At 41.1% G+C, this 21,699-nt stretch overlaps 1 protein-coding gene across 1 annotated transcript in view; it reads left to right on the top strand.

Moving 5' to 3' along the window:
• Positions 1 to 21,699, top strand: part of Acoxl (acyl-CoA oxidase like) — a 332,531-nt gene that overhangs the window by 247,750 nt on the left and 63,082 nt on the right. Inside the window, exons 14-15 of the mRNA XM_090336096.1 lie at positions 2,051 to 2,160; positions 14,268 to 14,379. Coding sequence (XP_090192222.1) covers positions 2,051 to 2,160; positions 14,268 to 14,379 — 222 coding nt within the window. The remainder of the gene's footprint in view (positions 1 to 2,050; positions 2,161 to 14,267; positions 14,380 to 21,699) is intronic.

Genomic DNA, 21,699 nt, shown 5'->3' with positions numbered 1-21,699 from the left:
GGTGAACACCCCCGCCCACCTTGCCAGGTAGCAAAACCATACATGAGCTAGCACGTTCTGCTCTATGTCATCATGCTACAGTGAAAAATAAAGCAGGGGACCACTATGAAGCAACAGCACTGGTTGAATGTTGGAATGCTGTTGCTTGTGTAGCTAGAGGGAGATAGAATCAGAGCCAGTATAAATGAATAGATTAGCAAAATCGAAGTAATGAGAATGTTGATCCCAATGATGTATTTGTGAGCCTTACTTTGACTGCTAGTCTATTATAGTTTTAATTCAAAGGTCAGCTCGTGGTCTCCACTCTCAGTGGTGTTTGGAGTTCATGTTTATCTTAGACAGCAGTAGCCATCCTAAAGGTGTTTGTATTCTTTGACCCATAAGATTTAAGGTCGTTACAACCTGGCTGAAGACATAATTTCAAGAATTCAAGACAATATTTCAGAGACACTAAAGGAAAACAATTTTTTCATATATTTTACTTGTCATTAATAGAAGGGTCACATTATATTCACAAGATAGAAGGTGCATTACTTCACAAACATTGCTACCCCTTCTCATGTCTTGGTCCCCATTTCCCTCCCCCCATCCCCACCTCTCATTTGAAGGAAAATAATTTACAATAAAAACAAAATCAGCTAGTTGGGGTGATACGGTCTGTAATCTCATTTACTCAAGAGGCATAGATCAGCAAGATCATGGTTCCAAGCCAACCCCAACAAAATGTTAAACCTAAACTCAACCAAAACAAGCTGGAGGAGAGGAGTCCATGCCTGTGCCTTCAGCAGTGAGGGAAGAGAAAGGAATGGGATCCCAGGTCAGGCCCACCTCACGAGAGAAACCTGAGAACCCACCTGAAGAAATAAGAAACCTAAAGCAAACAATATCTAAGGTTAAGTAGTAGGCACGGCGTGAGACTCACAAACACAAGATCCCAAGTTCAAACTGAAGATGGCTAGGGAATGTAGTCTAGCGGTAAAGACACTTACCTAGTATGTATTACTCCCTAGGCTTGATCCTCAGCACCAAAACTGTAAAATAAATAAACTCCATACCTTCATCTATACATAGTATCAACATGAAATCTTCAAATGTAGACTGAGGTCCAGGCTTAAAGACCATCTCAACTGGGAACATTGCTGGTTGCCATGGCAATGTAAAAGGAGAGCATGTCTGAGCTCCTATGTGCTGGCTGAAAACTTCTCTAGCTGACAGTGGAGTTTGAGGACTTAATTCTCTCATAGTCTGAGACCTGTAGAACCTAATGTGATAGCTTTGGGGTAGCTCAGTCAGGCTCTGGAGTCTTCCTTACCCACATAAATGTGACCACTTAGCCTTGGCTGGGTGTAACACTGGGTATAACACATGGTCTTTTGTTGGTTAATCTGTCCCATGCATCACACTTTAGTGGCTCTATCAACTAATGCCAACAAAACTCCCTCAGGCAAGGATGCCTTGCTAGAGTTTTTAGCATTCTCCCATAACCCGAATAACCTTCATTAAGAAGACATATATCCATCAAGAAGTAATGGACCCACTACCTGACGAATGTAACTGTAATCCCTCTACACATTATCCCGACAATAAAATACAATAAAATATGTATTTAATCAAGCCCATAGTATTGATTTTCAGGTAATGAAAACAGAACAATGCCATCTGAATGAATATTTTGATCTCTAGGTTATTGAGAAAGAATAAAACCAGAAGCACCCGAAATATCCTACTGAATGAAAGTATTTACTTATGATATATCACAGAATATTATGAAGTCAAGGAACAGATAAAGAAAATACTGTATAACAATACAAACTGAAGATATCACCTGTGATGCACAACTAATGAATGAAAGTATACAGATTACTTTATATGACATATAAAGGTGGTAGGGGAACTGTCACGTGTTTCCCATGGGGAAAGGAGTCCCCCAGAAGAACAGAATATTCCCTCCTAGGGCTTTGCACATCAACCTTATCTTGCTTCAGTGGTTAACTACACTGGCATGTTTTTGCATTCTGAGACATGGCTGATGCATACTAAATCTTCACAGGTTGTGGCCCGGGAATTGTTGGCTCAGTATGCCAAGCAGTATAAAGAAAAACGGCTCTTTGCTCTGCTCCAGAGCTGGGGGACACCTGCAATGGACTGGCTAAGAACCAGGTATGTTTTGCCTGTGGTGTCATTGTTACCTGCCTTCAGTGTCTTCTGTGTATGTATGTATGTGTATGTATACACGTGTGTGCACACACACACATACATATGTATACCAGTGTTGGGGCTTGAACTCAACATTTCCCCCCACCCCAATAATTGAACTCTACTACTTGAGCCATTTTTATTGATTAATTGAAGAGGCTTTTGAGTCTGCAGAAGGAATACTCATGCACCCATCATGTAACTTAAGAACACTATTTAGTTTCTTCTTTCTCCCATGGTCTTTGCTCCATATTCATATTCACTGCTCCAAACCCTTCACAGGTTATGGCTTGGGAGTATGGCCTAGTGGTAGAATGCTTGCCTAGCATGCATGAAGACCTGGGTTCAATTACTCAGTACTGCACGCATATAAAAAGCCAGAAGTGGTGCTGTGGCTCAAAACTTACTATGTAGGTTTTTATTTTCATGAGGAAATTGAGAATCAGGTATTAAATATTTTGCTCAAGGTTGCATGCTTTCTGAATGACAGAGCTGAAATTTGACCTCAGATAGTCTGGATCTTCAAGGTCCATGCTTTGGTTATTTGTGTTCATTTATTTCTGGTGTTATCTCTAAACTTCATAGAAAAGACATGGTGTTCATAGGAAGAATCCTGCAACTTTGTGCTTTCACTCGCTATTTTATTTTTGTTTTTTGTTTTTTGTTTTTTTGCCAGTCCTGGGCTTGAGCTCAGGGCCTGAGCACTGTCGTTGGACTTTCTCAAGGCTAGAGCTCTACCACTTGAGCCTCAGCACCACTTCCGGCTTTTTTCTATGTATGTGGTACCGAGGAATCGAACCCGGGTCTTTATGCATGCTAGGCAAGCACTTTAACCACTAGGCCAAACTCCTGGCCCCTTCACTCGCTATTTTATTTCTGTGGTTTAGCTAAGTCATTGTACATAGTTGTGAAGCTTCCTTGAATTATCTCATAGTATTCCATCATGACTCAAGCTGCCTATCCATTCTAATCTCCAATATCAATCACTAGACACGTGAGTTATGTCCAGTGTGTTATTTTATTTTTCTGGTGTCAGTACCAGGGCTTGAACTCAGGTCCTTGTACTCTCACTCAGCTTACTTGTTCATAGCTGGTGCTTTACCACTTGAGTCACTCTCTAGCTTGGTTTTTGTTCCATAATTGGAGATAGTCTTAGATTTTTCCTAGGCTGGCTTCAAATTGAGATTCCACAAATCACATCTTCCTGAGTAGCTAGGATTCTAGGCATGAGCCATCAGCACCTAGCTTAGTGTTTTGATATTCTGTGCAAACCTGTTAGAAAAATCCTGGTTCATATTTTCTGGGGAATATGGAGTCCTTTTGCCAGACTTTCAAACTTGGTTGACATGACTCAGAAAGAAAGATACATTTTACTTCATTGTGGACATTCACAGAGCTCCTCACCTTGGGAAGCAACTAGTCTGTGTGTGTGTGTGTGTGTGTGTGTGTGTGTGTGTGTGTGTGTGTATGTGTGCACACACACACCAGGGACACACGAAGTGGGACTTAAACTCAGAACCTCAAGCTCTTGCTCAGCTTTTTCAGTCATGCAACTAGCACTCTACTACCTGAGCCACACCATTCGAAAACTAAATGCTGGATAATTGGAGATAAGAGACTTACCAGTCTTGCTGGATAACTTGGAGATAAGAGACTCACAGGTTTGTCTGCTCAAACTGACTTTGAACAGTGATTCTCAAATTACAGTGTCCTGATTGTAAGCTACAATAATAGGTGTGAGCTACTGGTGCCCAGATGAAGCAAAGGTTTTTTTTTAATATAAAACTGCTGACATAGCCTATTCTTCACAATGCTTTCTGTTATTTCTTTAATTTAATTTATTTTTTAAATTTATTTTTGTTGTTATTATAGAGTTGATATACAGAGGAGTTATAGTTCTATGAATCAGATAATTAGTGCAATTCTTTTTGAACCACATCTCCTCTTCCCTTGCTCTCTCCCAGGTTTTCCCTCCCATCCCCACCCATAAAATGTTCATTTTCTACATAGTATCCAGTGAGTACTACTGTTGTATTTGTTCACCTTTTGTTCCACTTTTTCTGTGCCCCTTTTTACCCTCCCAAATACAAATAAACTGCCAAACAAGACAAAAGGAAAAGAAAACAAAAACAGCAACGACAGCAGCTAAAAATAGCTCCTGTTTCCTTTGGAAATGTAAACTTGTTCAACCACTCTGGAAAGCAGAATGGAGATTCCTCAAATGACTAAACATAGAGCTCCTTTATGACCCAGCAATCTCATTCTTGAGCAATTATCCAGTAGAACACAAACTAGGCCACACTAAAGCTACCTGCACAGCCATGTACACTGCAGCATTATTTACCACAACCAAGATATGGAATCAAACCAGATGCCCCTCAGACCATGAATGGATCAAGAAAAATGTGTTATATATACACAGTGGAATTCCATTCATCCATCAGAAAGAATAATATTATACCATTCGAAAGGAAATGGAAAAACTTGGAAAAATAGTATTAAGCAAAGTAAACTAGAGCCAAAGAATCATAGGTTGCAGGGGTTCTCTCATTTTTGGTTATTAGAAAGTGCCTATAAATCTTCAAGTAAACACACTAAATGATTAAACACACCCAAACATACACTTGCATGTAATAAATTATATAGTACTCTTAATTTTATTTCTTAAGAATATAGATCATCATCTTTTAAACTGATTTCATGACTCATAAGATTTTTTTTGCCAATCATAGATCCTGAATTCAGGGCCTGAGCACTATCCTTGGGCTTTCCTCAAGGCTAGAGCTCTTCAACAATGAGCCTCAGCACCACGTCCGTTTTTTTTCTGTGTATGTGGTACTAAGGAATTGAACCCGGGTCTTTGTACATGCTAGGCAAGCACTCTACCCCTAGGCCAAACTCCCTGCCTTCATAAGTATTTTGTAACCTATTGATTGAAAAATGATCATCCCCAGGCTGGCTTGGGCATAAAGCTATATTCTATCTCGAAAATAACCATGGCAAAAAGGGGCTGGAGATGTGGCTCAAGGCCCTGTGTTCAATACCCAGTGACATGAATAAACAAACAAACTAACAAAGTACATGAGTAGCCACAAACTTTTAAAGGAGAGCACAACATTTATAGCAACAAAGGATGGAGCACCCTTGAATCATTCGTGTAAGACACATACAAAAACAAAAATAGAAATCCGGGAGCCAGTGGCTCATGTCTGTAATCCTAGCTATTTAGGAGGCTAAGATTTGTTACTTCGAAGGGGAGTTGCTGTGTTATAGAGTATGCCACCTCCAACTTTACTACCTAGTGCTGAAGTATTCTTCAAAGTAGTGGAACCATGCCTGTCCAAGTGTTGGAAGATGATATCCACTATCACGAGCAGCCATCCTTCAGAGCTGCATCTGTGTCCTGTCCTCACCAGCACTTGCTGCTACCCAACTTCTTAGACATTACCAACAGACAGAAAAACAATCTCTTACTCCGATTTTAAACCATATTTTCATTACTATTAAGGAGGAAGATGGTTTCACCTAGTTGTTAGCCATTTGCATTTATCAAGTAAAATTGGGGATTTTACCCCCCCCCCCTTTTTAAATTTTTGTGACTGTACTGGGGCTTGAGCCCAGGGCCTGGGAATTGTCCTGTAGACTTTTTGCTCAGGCTGGTGCTCTACCACTTGAGCCAGACCTCCACTTCTGATATTTTGCTGGTGAATTAGAGTTAAGAATCTCTGGGATTTGTCTTCCCAGGCTAGAGTTGAACCATGATCTCAGCCTCCTGTTTTTTTTGTGTGTGTGTTACACTAATGGTTCTCAGGGTTCTTCGCCTTTGTTGTTACAGATTTTGTGTTTTCCTTTAAAAGTTCATAGTTAATCATGTGCTTTCTTTCCTTTCTCTTTCACTTTCTTTCTTTCTTTCTTTTTTGGTGGTACTGGGTATTAAACACAGGGCCTCCAGCCCTTTTTGCCTTGGTTATTTTTTATGGCCAAGCCAGCTTTGATCCTGCCATTTGTTTCCTTGTGTTGTTGAAATGACAGACACAGGCCGCTGCATACAGCCATTGTGCCTCCTCCCTAGCTGGGATGATAAGTATGTAGATATTTCCATGCCCAGCCATTGAGTGACAGAGTCTTCCCAATTTTCATGCCCAGTTTGGTCTGGAACTGTGACCCCCCCTGATCTCTGCCTCCATGAAATCAGGATTACAGGCTTCAACTACTGCACTGGACTTCATGAACTTACTTATGGTGATTTCATTTTTATTTTTTGATGAGCACAACTTCTTAAAGTATAATTAGAAGTTTTAAATGATTGATTATAATTTATCTTTTAAAAATATTTTCTGAATTGTGTACTCTGTGTTCATTAATTTTTAAGTTTGAGAAATCCATTTTCCATGTTTAATTCTTAAATCCATTGGAAATTTTTGTCTGTAGAGGAAGGAATTTCATTTCACTTCTTTATTCCTTAGGGTGCTTAGTTGTTCTAATACCATTTAACTATCTGGACATCCTTTTTCCTAAGGACCTACAATGTGTGCCTTGGCATTTAGTAAATTTCCTTATAGATACTATTTTGTCCCTGTGTTGTTTGTAAATCCTTCATTGAATGCTACATGTTATAGTTGTCCTCTCTTTATAATGAGATATTACAAGCATGTAATGTAATGCTATAGAACAATTCAAGACTATGTTGGCTATTTTGAATTTCCATCTAAGTTTCAGAATCTCATCTTAGGAGAAATCAACTAAAATCTCTCCAAAACAAAGTACACACATAAAAAGCAAGTATGGATAGATTGAATTTATATAAAGTTCCTAGAGTATTAAAATTTATAAAGGCAAGACAAAAATCAGTGGCTCAAACCTGAGATCTCAGCTACTTGGAAAGTAGAAATAAGAGGATTGTGGTTCAAGACCAGCTGAGTGGAAAAAAAAAAGTTAGTGAGACCTTTATTCAACAAACTTGCCAGATGTGATGGTTCATACTTATATTCTCAGTTATGCAGAAAGCATGGACAGGAAGATCAAAGTCCAAGGCCTACCTGAGCAAAATGTCTGTGACCTTAGCTGAATGACTTTTGGATTCAGCCAAAAGGTCTGCCTGGCAAGCATGATGCCATAAGTTCAAATCTACCACCACCAACCACATACAAAACCAACCTTATAAAGAAAGTGGGTACTAAGGGCAAAGGTGAGTAGAGATTGTATAGCTATTGTTTAATAGGTTCAGGATTTCATTCTGAGATGATGAAGTTCTAGAAGTAGGCGCTGGGAATAGATCCCAGTCCTGTGAACAGATTATTCAACTCTCCCAGCACAGTTAAACTTCACGTTTTCATCTTGTATTATTGTCTTTACATTTTCCTGGGCTGGTTGTTAGTTGGGGATTACACCATACTGTTTTCTGTTCTTATACTTCCATAGTTAAGGTGTATGTCAGTTGTGCTGGTCTCGTAGAGCTACTTTAAGAGTTGTTGGTTCTCTCCTATGGAAGAATTCTGTAAATTATCTGCAAATGGTCTGGGCATGTTAAAGTGGTAGTTTAACTCATTTAGTTGTTTTACTATGTACTCTTTCTTGCCTTAGTTTGTAAGTTGTAATTTTCTAAGAATTTATCCCGTTTCTTTGGAACTTTTTTCACCACTCTTTATCTTTATTTGGGGGAGGTGGGCGCAGATGGAATCAGGGTCTCACTACATAGTCCAGACTGACCACAAACTCAAGACCCTCCTGCCTTTGCCACCAGAGTGCTGGGATTACAAGGATGTTCCATTGTGCCAAGCTTCAGTTGAACTATCTTTTTTAACTTCCTTGCATCTGTGGTTCTGTCCCCTTTATCCTTCTAAAATTGCCCCCACCCCAGGTCATCTCCTTCTTTGTTGCTGCCGCTGTCTCACATGACATTGATCATATTTTCATTGTTTTAGGTAGGCCAACACCTGTATCACCTTATTCATGCTACTTTGAAAGAGCTTACAGTGTTTGTTTTTGTATGTATTTTTATAATTATTGTACCCATTGGTCTTCATAACACAAATGTATTGAACTAATTGCTAAAAGAACTATATTAGGAAATATCTCCCTATCCTGAAACATGTAAAGTACAATAAATAGAGGATGTAATAGGAAATTTTATATCAGAAGGGATGAAGGGAAATTTAGAAACCTATAGTCTAGATTTTTCTCCACTTTTCATTGTTACTTTCAGACTTCTGTTCATTCACACTGTACTTCAAGCTTGGAAACCATAAGCATCCCCCATCCCAAGACTCTGGCTGAAAGTTCTCTTGATTTTGAAGCCTTTATTTGTCTTCACATCTAATAGAAAACCAGTACAGCTTTTCTTAACATTTCTAGTCCTGACTGGGAATTTTATAGAACTAAAACTGTTCACTCTAACTTACTAGCTTGAAAGTTTTCCAAGGTACAAGGAGTTGAAAGAATTGTACATTTCCCCCAGTGACCTCAATTCCATTCTGTCAGGAAACTTGGTCCTCAAACTAGCCACAAATCATGTATGCTCCTGTGTCTTTTTCCAGATAGCAGAGCAGGGCTGTTTTCCATCACCGGGGACCTGACAGGCTCTCACCCACATGCAACTCTCTGTTCCTACCAAATCTTCCAGGAGAGATTCACCACGTGCCAGAGGCTAGATTCCAATTGTAAATATTTGGAAAGTTCTAGCCCATTTATCTTTGTCTTGGTTATTAACCTCCAAAACAGTATACCTCTCTTTGACTCATTCCATTTATCGGTGCTTAGCCACTTCAGATCTCCATACTTTCCTCTCTCTGGCTGGGGAGCACAGGCAAGCTATCACGCAGGGCAGGCACAGTGCAGACCAGGAGTGTGGGCTTACATGTCTGCTAACAACAGGACGTGAGTGTTATGGGGTCCAGGCCCCAAGGGCCAGGAAAGGGAGTGAGAAAAGATGAGCCTAGAGATTCCAGGTACTCTGAAATTCCTCGAGGGGCCAGCCATTTGTGGGGACACTCAGTGGACACCTGTGGTTTAGAGTGGGTGGGAGCTAGTTCTGGTTGTCAAAGAGTTCCTGGAGCCTGGGTGAGTGAGGCCGGTCCAGTTTGGCAGGGAGAATAGTGTTGGATGAGACTCCTGCAAATGGCTGGCCTCTGCCCCAGGCAGTCCCAGAGCGCAGGGCCTCCAGCCCTCTGCCAGTGGAGCCTGCCACTGTGCTCTCCAAAGAGGCTCTGAGGACTAAAGAAAGTCAAGATTCTGCCTCACACTAGGCTGTCTTTCTGTGTTTTTTGGAAAGCACTTCAAAACTTCAGCCAAGCTGGATGGATTTGAAGTGATCATTCACATGCTCACCTCCCATGGAGAGTCTGGCTCCTGGAGAGCCCACTGTGACTGTATGACTGCTCTTACTGAATCACTGTCACCTAGACACAGTCACCTGTGGTGTGACAACCAGGGCCCCTGTAAGAAACCAGTCCTCAGGAGGTTTTGTTGTTACATAGACCTTGTAGAATGAGTTTTCATGAACCTGGATAACATAGGCTAGTCATTCAACAACCCTGTTGTTACATTCCAGACACACAGTCCCACGAAGGACACAAGGCATGGCTGGCAGAGCTCTATGTCACTGTAAAAACATTTCTGATTGGGGAGTTAACACTGGGCTTGGATTCAGGGCTTTGCACTTGTTAGGCAGGTGATCTACCTCTTGAGCCACATCCTCAAACCTTTATTCCTTCAGTGTTTTTTGAATAGGGTCTCATGCTTGGATCACAATCCACCTACTTACACTTTTCATATAGCTAAAATGCTAAGCATGCCCCATTCTATTCAACACAGATTGATAAGAGGGTATCATGTCTATACTCAAGCTGTCTTTGAACCATGAGCCTCCTGATGTCTGTGTCTTGAGTCCTAGGATTGCAGGCATGAGCCACCAGTACCCTAAAATAAGAACCTTTTTGTCAGTCGTGGGGCTTGAACTCTGGGCCTGGGTGCTGTCCCCGAGCTTTTCAGCTCAAGGCTAGTGCTCTACCTCTTGAGCCATAGCCCCACTTACAGTCTTCTGGTGGTTAATTGGAGATAAGAGTCTCATGGACTTTAGTGCCCAGGCTGGCTTTGAACTGCGGTCCTTAGATATCAGCCTCCTGAGTAGCTAGGATTACAGGCGTGAGCCACTGTGCCCGGGGACAGTAACTTTTAAATATATTTTTCTTTAGCGTATACACTAAAATAATGATAAACCAATAACACACTTGTTTATTAACATTATTCAATATTAGTTATTGTGTATAGTGTGCTATATTATCATGTGCTTTCCTTTTTCTCTGCATTACTAGGGTTTGTACTCATGGTCTTGATCAACTTTCTTGTCCTGCTGGTACTCTATCTTCTGAGCCATGTTTTTGTTGGTTGTCTTGAAGATGAAGTCTCCAATGAACTTTTCTTCCCAGGCTAGCTTTGAACCACAATCCTTGAGATCTCGGCCTCTTGAGTAGCTAGAATAATTGGCATGAGTTATATGATAGGCTATGTGTTATACCTTTTTGGATCTTTTTTTACAACTAGCAGTACAGTAGGTTATTTTATATTCTCGTCAACACAAACCCTTAACCAATGGCACTGTGATGTTACAATGGCTAATATGACACTAGGTGATAGCAATAGAGATTTTTCTGTTCCACTGTAATCTATGTCATACAGAGAGTCTGTCATCCTTTGTGGTATATTCCACATATCAGTCCCTCCCTTCATTCACTCATTCACTGCTCAGTGTCTTCACTGGATACATCTCAAGACAATCTACAGACACTAGCACACAGCTGGCTGCAGTGCAAACATCATTAACCAAACTCAATATTCTATGATGACAATTCTTTTTGTCTTCTGTAAAGTTCTGTAGAGTTTAAATACAATGAAATGAATTATTATCCTAAATGGAGAGCCACTGAATTTTGTCAAATGCATTTACTGTCACCAAAACTCTTATTAAGACATAGATCATCACAAACAAGACCACATTGAAGCTATCCACACAACCATGTTCATTGCAGAATTTACCATAACCAGGATATGGAACTAACCCACATGCCCCTCAGTAGATGAATGGATCAAGAAAATGTGGCATATATACACAATGGAATTCTATCCTTCCATCAGAAAGAATGACATTGTCCCATTCATAAGGATATGGAAAAAAACTGAAAAATGTTATATAAACAAAGCAGGCCAGACCCAAAGAAACATAGGCTCCATGATTTCCCTCATTTGTAATAACTAGAATTTGTCTAGGATATTCTTAGCACAGGATCACAACAGCTCAATAGCTATGTACATATGACCATATAAAATGATGCTTATCAAAACAAACTGGAAGAAATAGAAACAAGAGTTTTTTTAATGTACTGTTTGACATTATTCCTTTTTCCTTTTGTTTTTTTCTTTGATTTGTCCCCTATTGTCTCTTTTTTTTTAAATTTCTGTACCCTTTGTCTTGCATATAAGTTTATCTGATTTGGGGAAGGGAAAAGGAATCACAGAAAAAGTGGGACAAAGGGTGAAGCAATGGACCAGTGATGTTTACTCGACACTGTTGGAAATGAACTTCACAACGTGGGGGTAGGGGAGTCAGGAAGGGGAAAGAGGGAGAAATGAGTGAGGGGATAATATAGTTCAAAAAGAAATGTGCTCATTACCTGACTTATGCAACTGTAATCCCTCTGTATATCACCTTTATAGCAATTAGTTTTTAAGATGCAAGTCATTTTACTCGAGCCCTAGGACCACCTTAGACAGATATTTTCCACTATAGAGAAGATTCTCCTGTCCTAAAATTGCATGAAAATGGAACATATTACTACATCTCTTTTATAGCTGACTCAGTAATTTTGCATAATGCTTTCTGAGATTGACCCATAGTGACATGCATGTTGCTTTTCACTGCTGTGTAGTATTTTGTTTGCACCCACTGGGAGTTGTTTTCCAGTCTCTTTTGATGAATGGATACCTGAGATGTTTTTAGTTTTTCATTCTGGGGAACAGATTGGCTGTGAACATTTTGACACAATCTTTCTTGTGAATATTTGTTTTAAAACCTCTGGACTAGATTGTGATGTATGTATTTGCTTAGTTACATAAGACACAGAACTTTTTTCTGAAATTATTTGATAATTTCATATTTTTATCAGCAGGTAAGAGAGTTCTGTTTTCATTATATCCTTGTTACACACTTAATGTTGGCATACTAGCTTCTAGTCATTCTGGTGGATGTCTAGTTATCTTGCTGGCTTTTTGTTTCCATTTCTCTGTATAATAAATGTACACTTACTTATTCTATGTGTTATATGTACATTTATTCAATGTGTTATTTCAACAAAGAGTAATTGGTTGGGTGTTGTAATCCTAGCTACTCAAGAGGCTGAGATTTAACGATTGAAGTTAGAAGCCAGCCTGGCTGGGGAAGGAAGCTCTGTGAGACTCTTATCTCCAATTAATTGCCAAGAAAGCTGAAAGTGCACATGTAGCCCAAGTGGTACAGTGATAGCTTTGAGCAAAACAGCTCAGAGACTGTGCTGGGCCCTAAGTTCAAGACCCAGGACTGGTACACACACACACATACACACACACACACACACACACACACACACACACACACACACACACACACACACACACCCGAGTCATTTGACTGTCCGTAAATATAAAATTAAAAGGAAGTTTCCTCTATCTGGATCCCTAGGGCTGAGGGAAACTCACTGGGGCTGGGGGTGGTGCTGCCTGAAACACGGATAATTCATAACCTTAGGGTCCCACAGTGACCAGCCATCAACACCCCAAGATGCACAAGTGCTTTCCATTACCAGTTTCCATCCACAACCACCAGCCTTCACAAGAATGTCCTAGAGGGACTAAAACACACGATGGAAACTCCTTCCAGCTTTCATTATATAGACTGAGGCAGAAATTCAACCTTATGAGCCCAGACTGATAACAAGCAGCTGTCAATCTTGAGAATGTGCAGTCATGAGGATTTCCTGAAGACTGGCATAAAATTAACCTCCACTCTGCTTTCCCTGTCTACATGACAGGTCATTTACAAACCCAGCATTTGGAGTTTTCAAATGTGCTGCATTGGTTTGCTTCTGGAAGGTTCTCTCCTACCTCTGATTAAACCAGAGCTACTTGGGTTTTTGACATTTCAATAATGGGAGGGAAAGCCATGGGAAAGCTAAGTGTGAATTCATTCCTTGCATTTTTTGCCAGTCCTGGAGCTTGAACTCAAGGCCTGAGCACTGTCCTTGGGCTTTCTCAAAGATAGCACTCTACCACTTGAGCCACAGCACCACTTCCAGCTTTTTTCTGTGTATGTGGTACAGAGGAATTGAATCCAGGGCTTCATGCATGATAGGCAAGCATTCTACCACTAGACCACATTCCTAGCTCCATTCCTTGCCTTTTATTCTAAATTATTTAGAGGTTCATAGGGAAAGGGGTACAAAATTAGTCCCCAAGTGTCTCAGCCTCCACACCGAATAGCAATGGTTTCTTGAATGATGGGATATATTGAACAATTCACAAAGCACTTAGCACCATTTCTGATATACACTGTAAATCAGAGATATTATTCACTGACATATGATTTGTGTTATTAAACATTCAATTATAACTGTTATTCAATGATGGTTGAACCCATTATTATAAACTCACTTGATAAAAATAATACCATTATTAATAACAAAAGACAATATATAAAATATTGAACAATATTTATAGTACAAATAGTAGAAAAAAATCAAGAAACCAAGTATCTCTGTATTACCAAAACAAATATATAAAACAAACTAGGTCTGAACTATAGAAGCTGAAATAAAAATAAATAAATTGAGAAAAAAATGCATGTATACCATGAACAAAAGACAGGGTGAAAAATACTAAATGAGAAGAAAAATTGATTTGCAAAACAAATCTCATGTTTCTTTTAAATGGAAATTTTTGGTGAAGCCCAAACAACAACAATAATGATAATATAATAATAGTGATGACGGTGATATTGATGATGGTGATGATGATGATGGTCGGTCACTGTGTTTTCCCTCCAGCTTCCTGGCATTTAACCGGGACACCATTGATCAGCTTACCTTTCTGTTGAAAGCAGTCAATTTTCGAGAAAGGGTTCTTCAGCGGAGTTTGGTGGCCAGAATTTATTATAAGGTAATGATGCACTGTGCTCTTTTTAAAGTGTCCTTTTGTCAAGTGTTTAAGGCATGTCCTGCTCACAGATGAATTATCTGCTAAATTTAGTCAAGGATGCAAGGATGCACTAGCTTAATTATAGGCTTCAGGCAGGCGGATGGGCCTGCTTGTGGGGAAGTCGGGATGCTGATGTTTAACCCTTCATGGGATGTTTTATAAGATTGCCTTACCTGCACCCAGAAAGAATGTACACGACTCTATTCTGGAATCTGAACCAATGTCATAATGGGATCAGTCATTTGGGAAAAGTGCAAATGTGTGCCTGGGGAAGGTGGAGCACAAGGGGCTGGGAGATGGGCTGTGATGGCTGGACCCAGGGCGTCCTCAGCCATGCTGGTGATCACACCTTCTCACAGCTCCCACATTGTGCCAGTCTGGATCTGGGTAACTAAGAGAACACACCTGAAGTGATCATTTCTTTAGAGATGGGGTTATAAAAGACAGTGTGGCTTGTGTCTTAGTTTCTCTCTCTCCCTTTTCCTCTTTTCTTCTCTCTCTCCCTTCTTGATTCTCTCCCTTAGTAGTCTATTAGAGATAAGACTCATTGACTTCCCTACCCAGGCTGGCTTTAAACCAGGATCCTCAGATCTCAGCCTTCTGAGGAGCAAGTATTACAGGTGTGAGCCACCGGTGCCGGGCTTCTCTTCTTTTTAAGATTTATTCTGGGAGAAACATCTCATGAGCAGCACCTGTGTCATGAACTGACATCCTCACCAAAGTCATATGAATACATCTGAATGTGTTTCTTCCAGCCCACACCAAGCCTTAGAGCCTATAAGGCCTGGAGCCTGGCTATGTCATGAGAGCACCCAACCCGCCCTGCCCTCAACCACTTTTCACAACCATGAAAACTCTTGTTTGAGGATGCTAAATGTGGAGATAATTTGTTGCATCCCATCCCATAAATTTGTTCTTGTAGTTTTAGTACTGATACACACATTTTAATAGCAAAATGTAAACAAGTCTTTTGAAAGCAGTGTTTCCATATGATAATACAAGGTAACACTAAACCAATATTTCCAGATAATATTACAAAGTAACTCTTTTATGTTTAGTAAGGTTAGGATCACTCAGGATTCTGATGTTTCTAGTTTTTCAGTTATTATGGCCAGCACTGTAATAAATTGTGTGTGTGTGTGTGTGTGTGTGTGTGTGTGTGGGTGTGGGTGTGGGTGTGCACGTGTACTGATCCTAAGACTTGAACTCAAGTGTGGGTCATCGTTCCTGAGCTTTTGCACTCAAGATTATTGCTGTACCACTTGAACCACAGCTCTATTCCGTGCTTTTTGATAGCAAATTCGATGTAAGAATTTAATGGACTGTCCTAGCTAGGCTGATTTTAAACCATGATCCTAAGATCCTGATAATAAATGTAATAAATATTCCTGATAATATATAAATTTTAGCTATTATGTACCACGAAATTAATTTCAACAAATATTAAGCCGAATCATACTTCCCTGGTGCTGTGTCAGGGTTTGATTTCCCCTACGTTTATTTTGCCATTACTATTGCTCCACTCCCTCTTAGCTTTTTTGTTCAAAGCTGGATCTCTACCACTTGAGCCACAGCTACACTTCCATTGTTTCTTTCTGGTTAACAGAAGATAGGAGTCATATAGACTTTTTTGCCTGGGTTGCCTTTGAACCTTGATCTTCAGATATCAGCCTTCAGAATAGCTTGGATTATAGGTGTGGGTTACTAGTGTCCAGCTGTATAGTTTAATAACAATGAGTTATTTCATACATTAGTCCATACATTGGAGTGACCAGCCTGGAGTGGCCAGAGTCCTACAGGTGAATGAACCCTGCAATCATCCCACAATGCATTTCCATCTTGGAGTAGCCAGAATCTCACTCAAAATGGAGCCAAGAAATGCCTTTGGTTTGCAAGTGGCCCAGGAGAGAGCCTTGCCCCTTGAAGTAGATCATCAATAATCAACATTTGCAAACGATTGCTTATTTTCAATTATGCATGACAAAAATCTCTCTCCTGCTAGAAGAGAGATGCAACTACAACAAAATAGTCATAGCTAACCAAGAATTGGTTCATGTTCTGTGTCTCATCACTTGACCCCTGTTAAGGGGAGCAGGGAATATTAAGGGGAGCAGGGACTGGCGCTATCCTGAATGCCTAAGAGTTCCCCGCCCCATTGTGGAAGGTCGACAATGGTACAGCCCAGCCACCTTTGCCCTTCTAGGGAGGGGCAACCTTGACCTTCTCCCCACCCCCCAAAGGAGGGATATCCGCTTGGGTGGGGGTGGGCCTGCTTTGTGTGGAGAGCTTCCCAATTTGTGTGCCAACTCCAACTAAGGTGATAGGTAAATTCAAACACTGGGCTATAACCCTATTGGCTACCTGTGTGTGGCTGGAGCTGACTATGGTCCCTTTGTGTATGTGACAATCCCATTGGCCACCTGTGGGTGGCCAGGTTCGACTGCATGGGTTTTGCCCTTAAAAACCCAGCGTGAGGGCTGCTCGGGTCACAGTGTCAGCTCCCGAGTCTGCACTGTGTCCCTGGCCGGTCAGTTCACCATCTACTCCCCAATCAATTCACCTTTTTATATGAGACTGTCTCTGTGTGTGGATTCTGGTGGGACGTGGAATTACCACCTGGAAGGATGTGGAATCCCCTCCTCTTGAACCTGTAACAACCCCACTTCCGGTGTCTAAAAACCCCTGGGAAAGGCTGGTTTCAGAAATCTGGTTCAGGTTACACTCTGTTGTTGCATCACAAGACCAAGAAGAAAGAAAAAGGAAAGTGGCTTGCAAATAAGCATCATGAATCTCCCTCTAGATCTAGATGCATCAGCCTAGCTCAGAAAAAAAGTACCCTGGGCCAGGAGTTTGGCCTAGTGGTAGAGTGCTTGCCTAGCATGCACAAAGACCGGCGTTCAACTCCACGGTACCACATACTTAGAAAAAAGCCGAAGTGGTGCTGAGGCTCAAGTGGTAGAGCTCTAGCCTTGAGAAAGTCCAAGGCCCTGAGCTCAAGCCCAGGACTGGGAAAAAAAAAAAAAAAGAAAAGTAGCTTGAATTCATTTTCTTCCCTTGGCAATCTGAATGAAGAATTGAAGGAAAAGAACTATTTTAGAAATGTACCTGGTAGAGGTTTCTGTTTGGGGAAACAAAACAAAACATTGTTGCTCATAGTTGTGTGGCTGGGGGCAATAAATGACCTGATTACTCTAAACATATGTGAACTGAGAGCTCTTGGTTTAAATCTTTAACATGTCTGTATAGAAGGCAAGTGGTGTACTGGTGATATGTTTTTGATGGTTGGATGGCACTTGTGTGGTAGTTGTCTAGTGAAAGGGCCTTCAGATTATTCTTTAATCAAAAGTCTTCAGGTTTTTATTAGGTGGTAGCTGGTAGGTCCAGAGAAGAGCTGGACACTATCCTAGTCAATGAGCCCAGACAGGAAAACCAATCCAGTGCCAACTTGATTGAGCCCTGACAGGAAAACCAATCTAGTGCTGACTTGCTTGAACTCTGAGAATCTGACAGCAAGGACAGGAGACAGAGTCAGAACAAGCATTCTGTGTTAGGTTAAACCAACAACAACAACAACAATCCCAGCAACCTGAATGACAAATGTTTTACTAAAACTCATGGCACAGAAATGTCAAAACCTTTGTTCTCAACATAGATCATTAAAGACAGGAAACAGGATTAGAAGCCAGATTTCCTGAGTTCAGAGTTAAAGTCGAGTTCCCATTGGTTAAGCTGAGTTGGGAAGTTGAGCCCACCAAAGTTTTATGGCTGTTCATGGAGGACTATGTTATGAAAAGGGAGAGATCCTCTCTCTGTTCCTCAGTCTGTGGAACATCTTCCTCCTGTTAAACCCTGACAGAGAGAGAGGAAGAGTGAGATCTCAGTTAGTCATAAGCAGTGATGGCCTGGAGAAACGCAGCAGTAGAGCAGACCGCTTACCTCTTCCTTTCCAGTGCTCCAATGCCGACTTGGCACCTCCCTCCTTGTTGTGCTGTTCACAGGAAATGTTTTCCCATCTTGCTTCCTTCACCCCAACCTGGGATAATAGTTCATACTAGGAATTTCACTTCCTGTTTCCCCTCACTTGCAATGTGCTAGAGCTTTCTTTCACAGAAAGAACCCAAAATTTTCTTCCTAGAGGAACTTGTTATAGTAAGGGAAAGAAGGAGGAAATGGAAGGGAAACTCCAGATTTGTTTTCTCAGCTGATTAAAGAATTAAAGGGCAACAAAGTGTTTGAAGCAGACACAGCAGGCTCATCTGAAAGAGAAAGAAATGGTGAAATGCTTTTCTTGTGTAAAAGGGATCCAAACTGGATCCAAACTGGATGAACTCCCCTCCCTTCTTTTACTATTTTTTTCCCCTCCCTTCCTCTTCCCCCACCTTCTTTTACATATAGGGTGGCTGGCTCTGCCCCCTAAGGGAGTGCTCCTGGTCCAGTTCAAGAGGTCAGAAGGCATTGCCAGAAGTCTTGTAAAAGGTTCCCAAGCCTAAAGATTCGCTATAGTTGGGTGCTCCATCTCGGTGCATATGCACAGAAGTTGCTATGGGTTGGATGAAAGATGCTGGTGCAAGCACTGAGCCACTCCCACAAAGGGTGCATACCTCTGTGACTCCACATCTAGATGGGAGTTTTCACAGTGTCATTTTACCCCTAACATACCCTGCCACCATGTTGGAGTGGGTCCAGTTTGCCTGGGGGGTGAAAGAAGCAACTACTTAGCTAGAAAGGCCTAAACTCCTCTGAGGACAAAGCTGTTCCAATCCTCAACTCAAACGTTTGGAAAAATGTTTATAGAAATGGACAAACTGATTTGCAAAGTTCTATGGAAATGCAAATGGCCCCAAACTTTGAAAACAAGTTGAAGACATGCAGAGAGCTGGCGCCAGTGACTCCCAGCTTGTGCTGAGGGGCCATAGTCCAGACATTGGCAGAAGGAAAAACAGATCAGTGGAATACCATGGAGACCAGATGCTGAAGTAACATATTCATTCATTCATTCATTCATTCATTCATTCAAATTTTTGACCAACATATCAAAGAAATTCAACAATGAAAAGATAACTTGTTTAATAGTGCAGGGAACAGCTAGCTCTTTGAATGGAAAAGACATGAACTGACCTACTCCCACATGGTACACAGAAGCTAATTAAAGATGGATCATTGTCTTAAATGCAAGAGAGAAAACTATGAATTCTCCAAAGAAAACACAGAATGGCTTTTGCAGTAAACTGACATTTCTTAAAAAGATGTAAAAGTCACTAAATTATGAAATCAGATGTTATTAAATTGTATGTTTTCAAAAAGTAAAACTCTTTGTTCTCTGTAAGACACCAGTAAGCACATACAAAGGCAAACCACAAAAAGGCAAAAGTATGTGCAAGGTATATGTCTAACCAAGTGCTTTTACCAGAAGATACTTTTTTTAATCCTACGAGAAAAAAAATCGCATAAAAAACTTGAAAGAATACCTCATGAAAGAAGGTAAGAATGGCTAATTAACACACAAAACTTTGCATAATCTTGTTAGTCATAGGGAACTAGACATGAAAACCACAGTGAAATACCACAGCCCACCCACTGACATGGCTAAACTAATACTCTAGATAAGCCTGAATCCTGGCAAGGAGCCATGGCAAATCAAAGTGCCTTCATTTTCGCAGGCCATCCGAAATGATCAGGTCCGCTGAGAAGTTTTTCATACAGTAAAATAAGTACCAGCCCAGGACCCAGAAATTCCTTTTGTGGTTCTAAGCCAAGAGACAGTAAACTAGGTGTTCATTAAAAGAGATTTAGACAAGAATGTTATTAGCAACTTTATTAGTAATAATCACAAACCAGTAACTGGACACTAAATGTTCACTGACATTCATACAGTGTGGCATTGCTCAGCAAAGACAAGGAAGCAGCCACTACCACGTGCTATGACATGTGTTTAAGGCATTATGTTCAGTGAAGCAAGGCTGAGACAAAAGAATTAGTGCTGGATGGTTCCATTTATGTCACATTTAAATAGGGATAAAAAAAAAGTGAATGGTGGAATGGTGGTCAGAGTTAGAAAGGGGATAATGCTGCAGCCTGGGGTGGGGAGAGGGGTGTAGAGGAGAAGAGAAAAGGTCTGGGAACTACTCTATGCTTTGATTGGCATAGTGCCGGGCCTAATGATGGGTATATGGAAAACCACCTTAATATGTATGCACGCTACACATCTGGCTGCCATGGCGGGTACCTCGATGAGAACAAGTAGAGGTGAAACCTAAACTGTGCCCCACAAGCCAGATAGCTTATTTGCCTCACAGATATTTTATCTTTTTGTATAAGAAATTGGCTACTTATCTGGACCTTTATATAATCGAGTGTACTGCAGTGGGAAACAACAACCACTGTTTACCCTACAATACAGATAAATACCACAAGCAAAATGCTGAATGAAGAAATAAGACACACACCCCCCCACACACACACGCACACATACCCAGAAGAGCGTGTGTGATTCAGTTGGCAAGGATGTCAAAACCAGCCAGGGTCAAGCTGTGTTGAGGGAACTTGTGCTTGTGTCTGGACGAGTCACTGTGCAGTTGGCTAGGAGCTTCTGCCGTGCTGCTTGACGATGCGCCATTTCCTGATGGGAATGTTGCTAACCCACACAAAAGAACTTGGCTGCCTAGGGGTCCAACAGGAGACCCCAGTTTTCAGTATTGATCTCCCACTTGATGGGGAGGAGGTGATGCATAATGTGAGCATTCACAGGTTCTGTGTCAAACACATTTTTATACATTGAATGCCCTGGCTGGCCAACAGCATAGAGTCTAGACAGCATGGTGACAGATAATGGGAGAGGACAAGGCTATTGTCATAGAAGTCCACAAGGGGTGACTTGGAGAGTCTGACCTTGGCAGCAGGCAGGGAGTCTCAGAGGGTAGACATTCTCCTGTAACCCTTAACATCAGAGAGGCTGGACTTCAGGAAGTGGGGCTCTCGTAAGGTGATGAGGAAGAGGCCAATCAGTTGTCAAGACAGGCAAAAACTATGGGGACATGCATCAAGCTCTGAGTATACCAGTGAAATGCACGTGCTTGACTTAGTGTGAATGACTGAACATAGAACAACTGGTGGGATTTGGGGGGGGGATAAGGGGTTGTTTTGCTTTGTGAATTTTTATTGGCCTGTATTGGTTGAACAAGGGGGAGTTTCATTTCAACGTTTCCCTACATATACACAGTGTATCTGGGTTAGACTCATCCCTTTATCCTCCCTTCTCTCTTTCTCCTTCTTCAATCATCT

The sequence above is a fragment of the Megascapheus bottae genome, chromosome 7 (genome assembly GCF_031878675.1).
Source record: "Megascapheus bottae isolate mThoBot1 chromosome 7, mThoBot2.hap1, whole genome shotgun sequence".
Lineage (NCBI taxonomy): Eukaryota > Metazoa > Chordata > Mammalia > Rodentia > Geomyidae > Megascapheus > Megascapheus bottae.
This window is presented reverse-complemented; position numbering and strand designations above follow the sequence as displayed.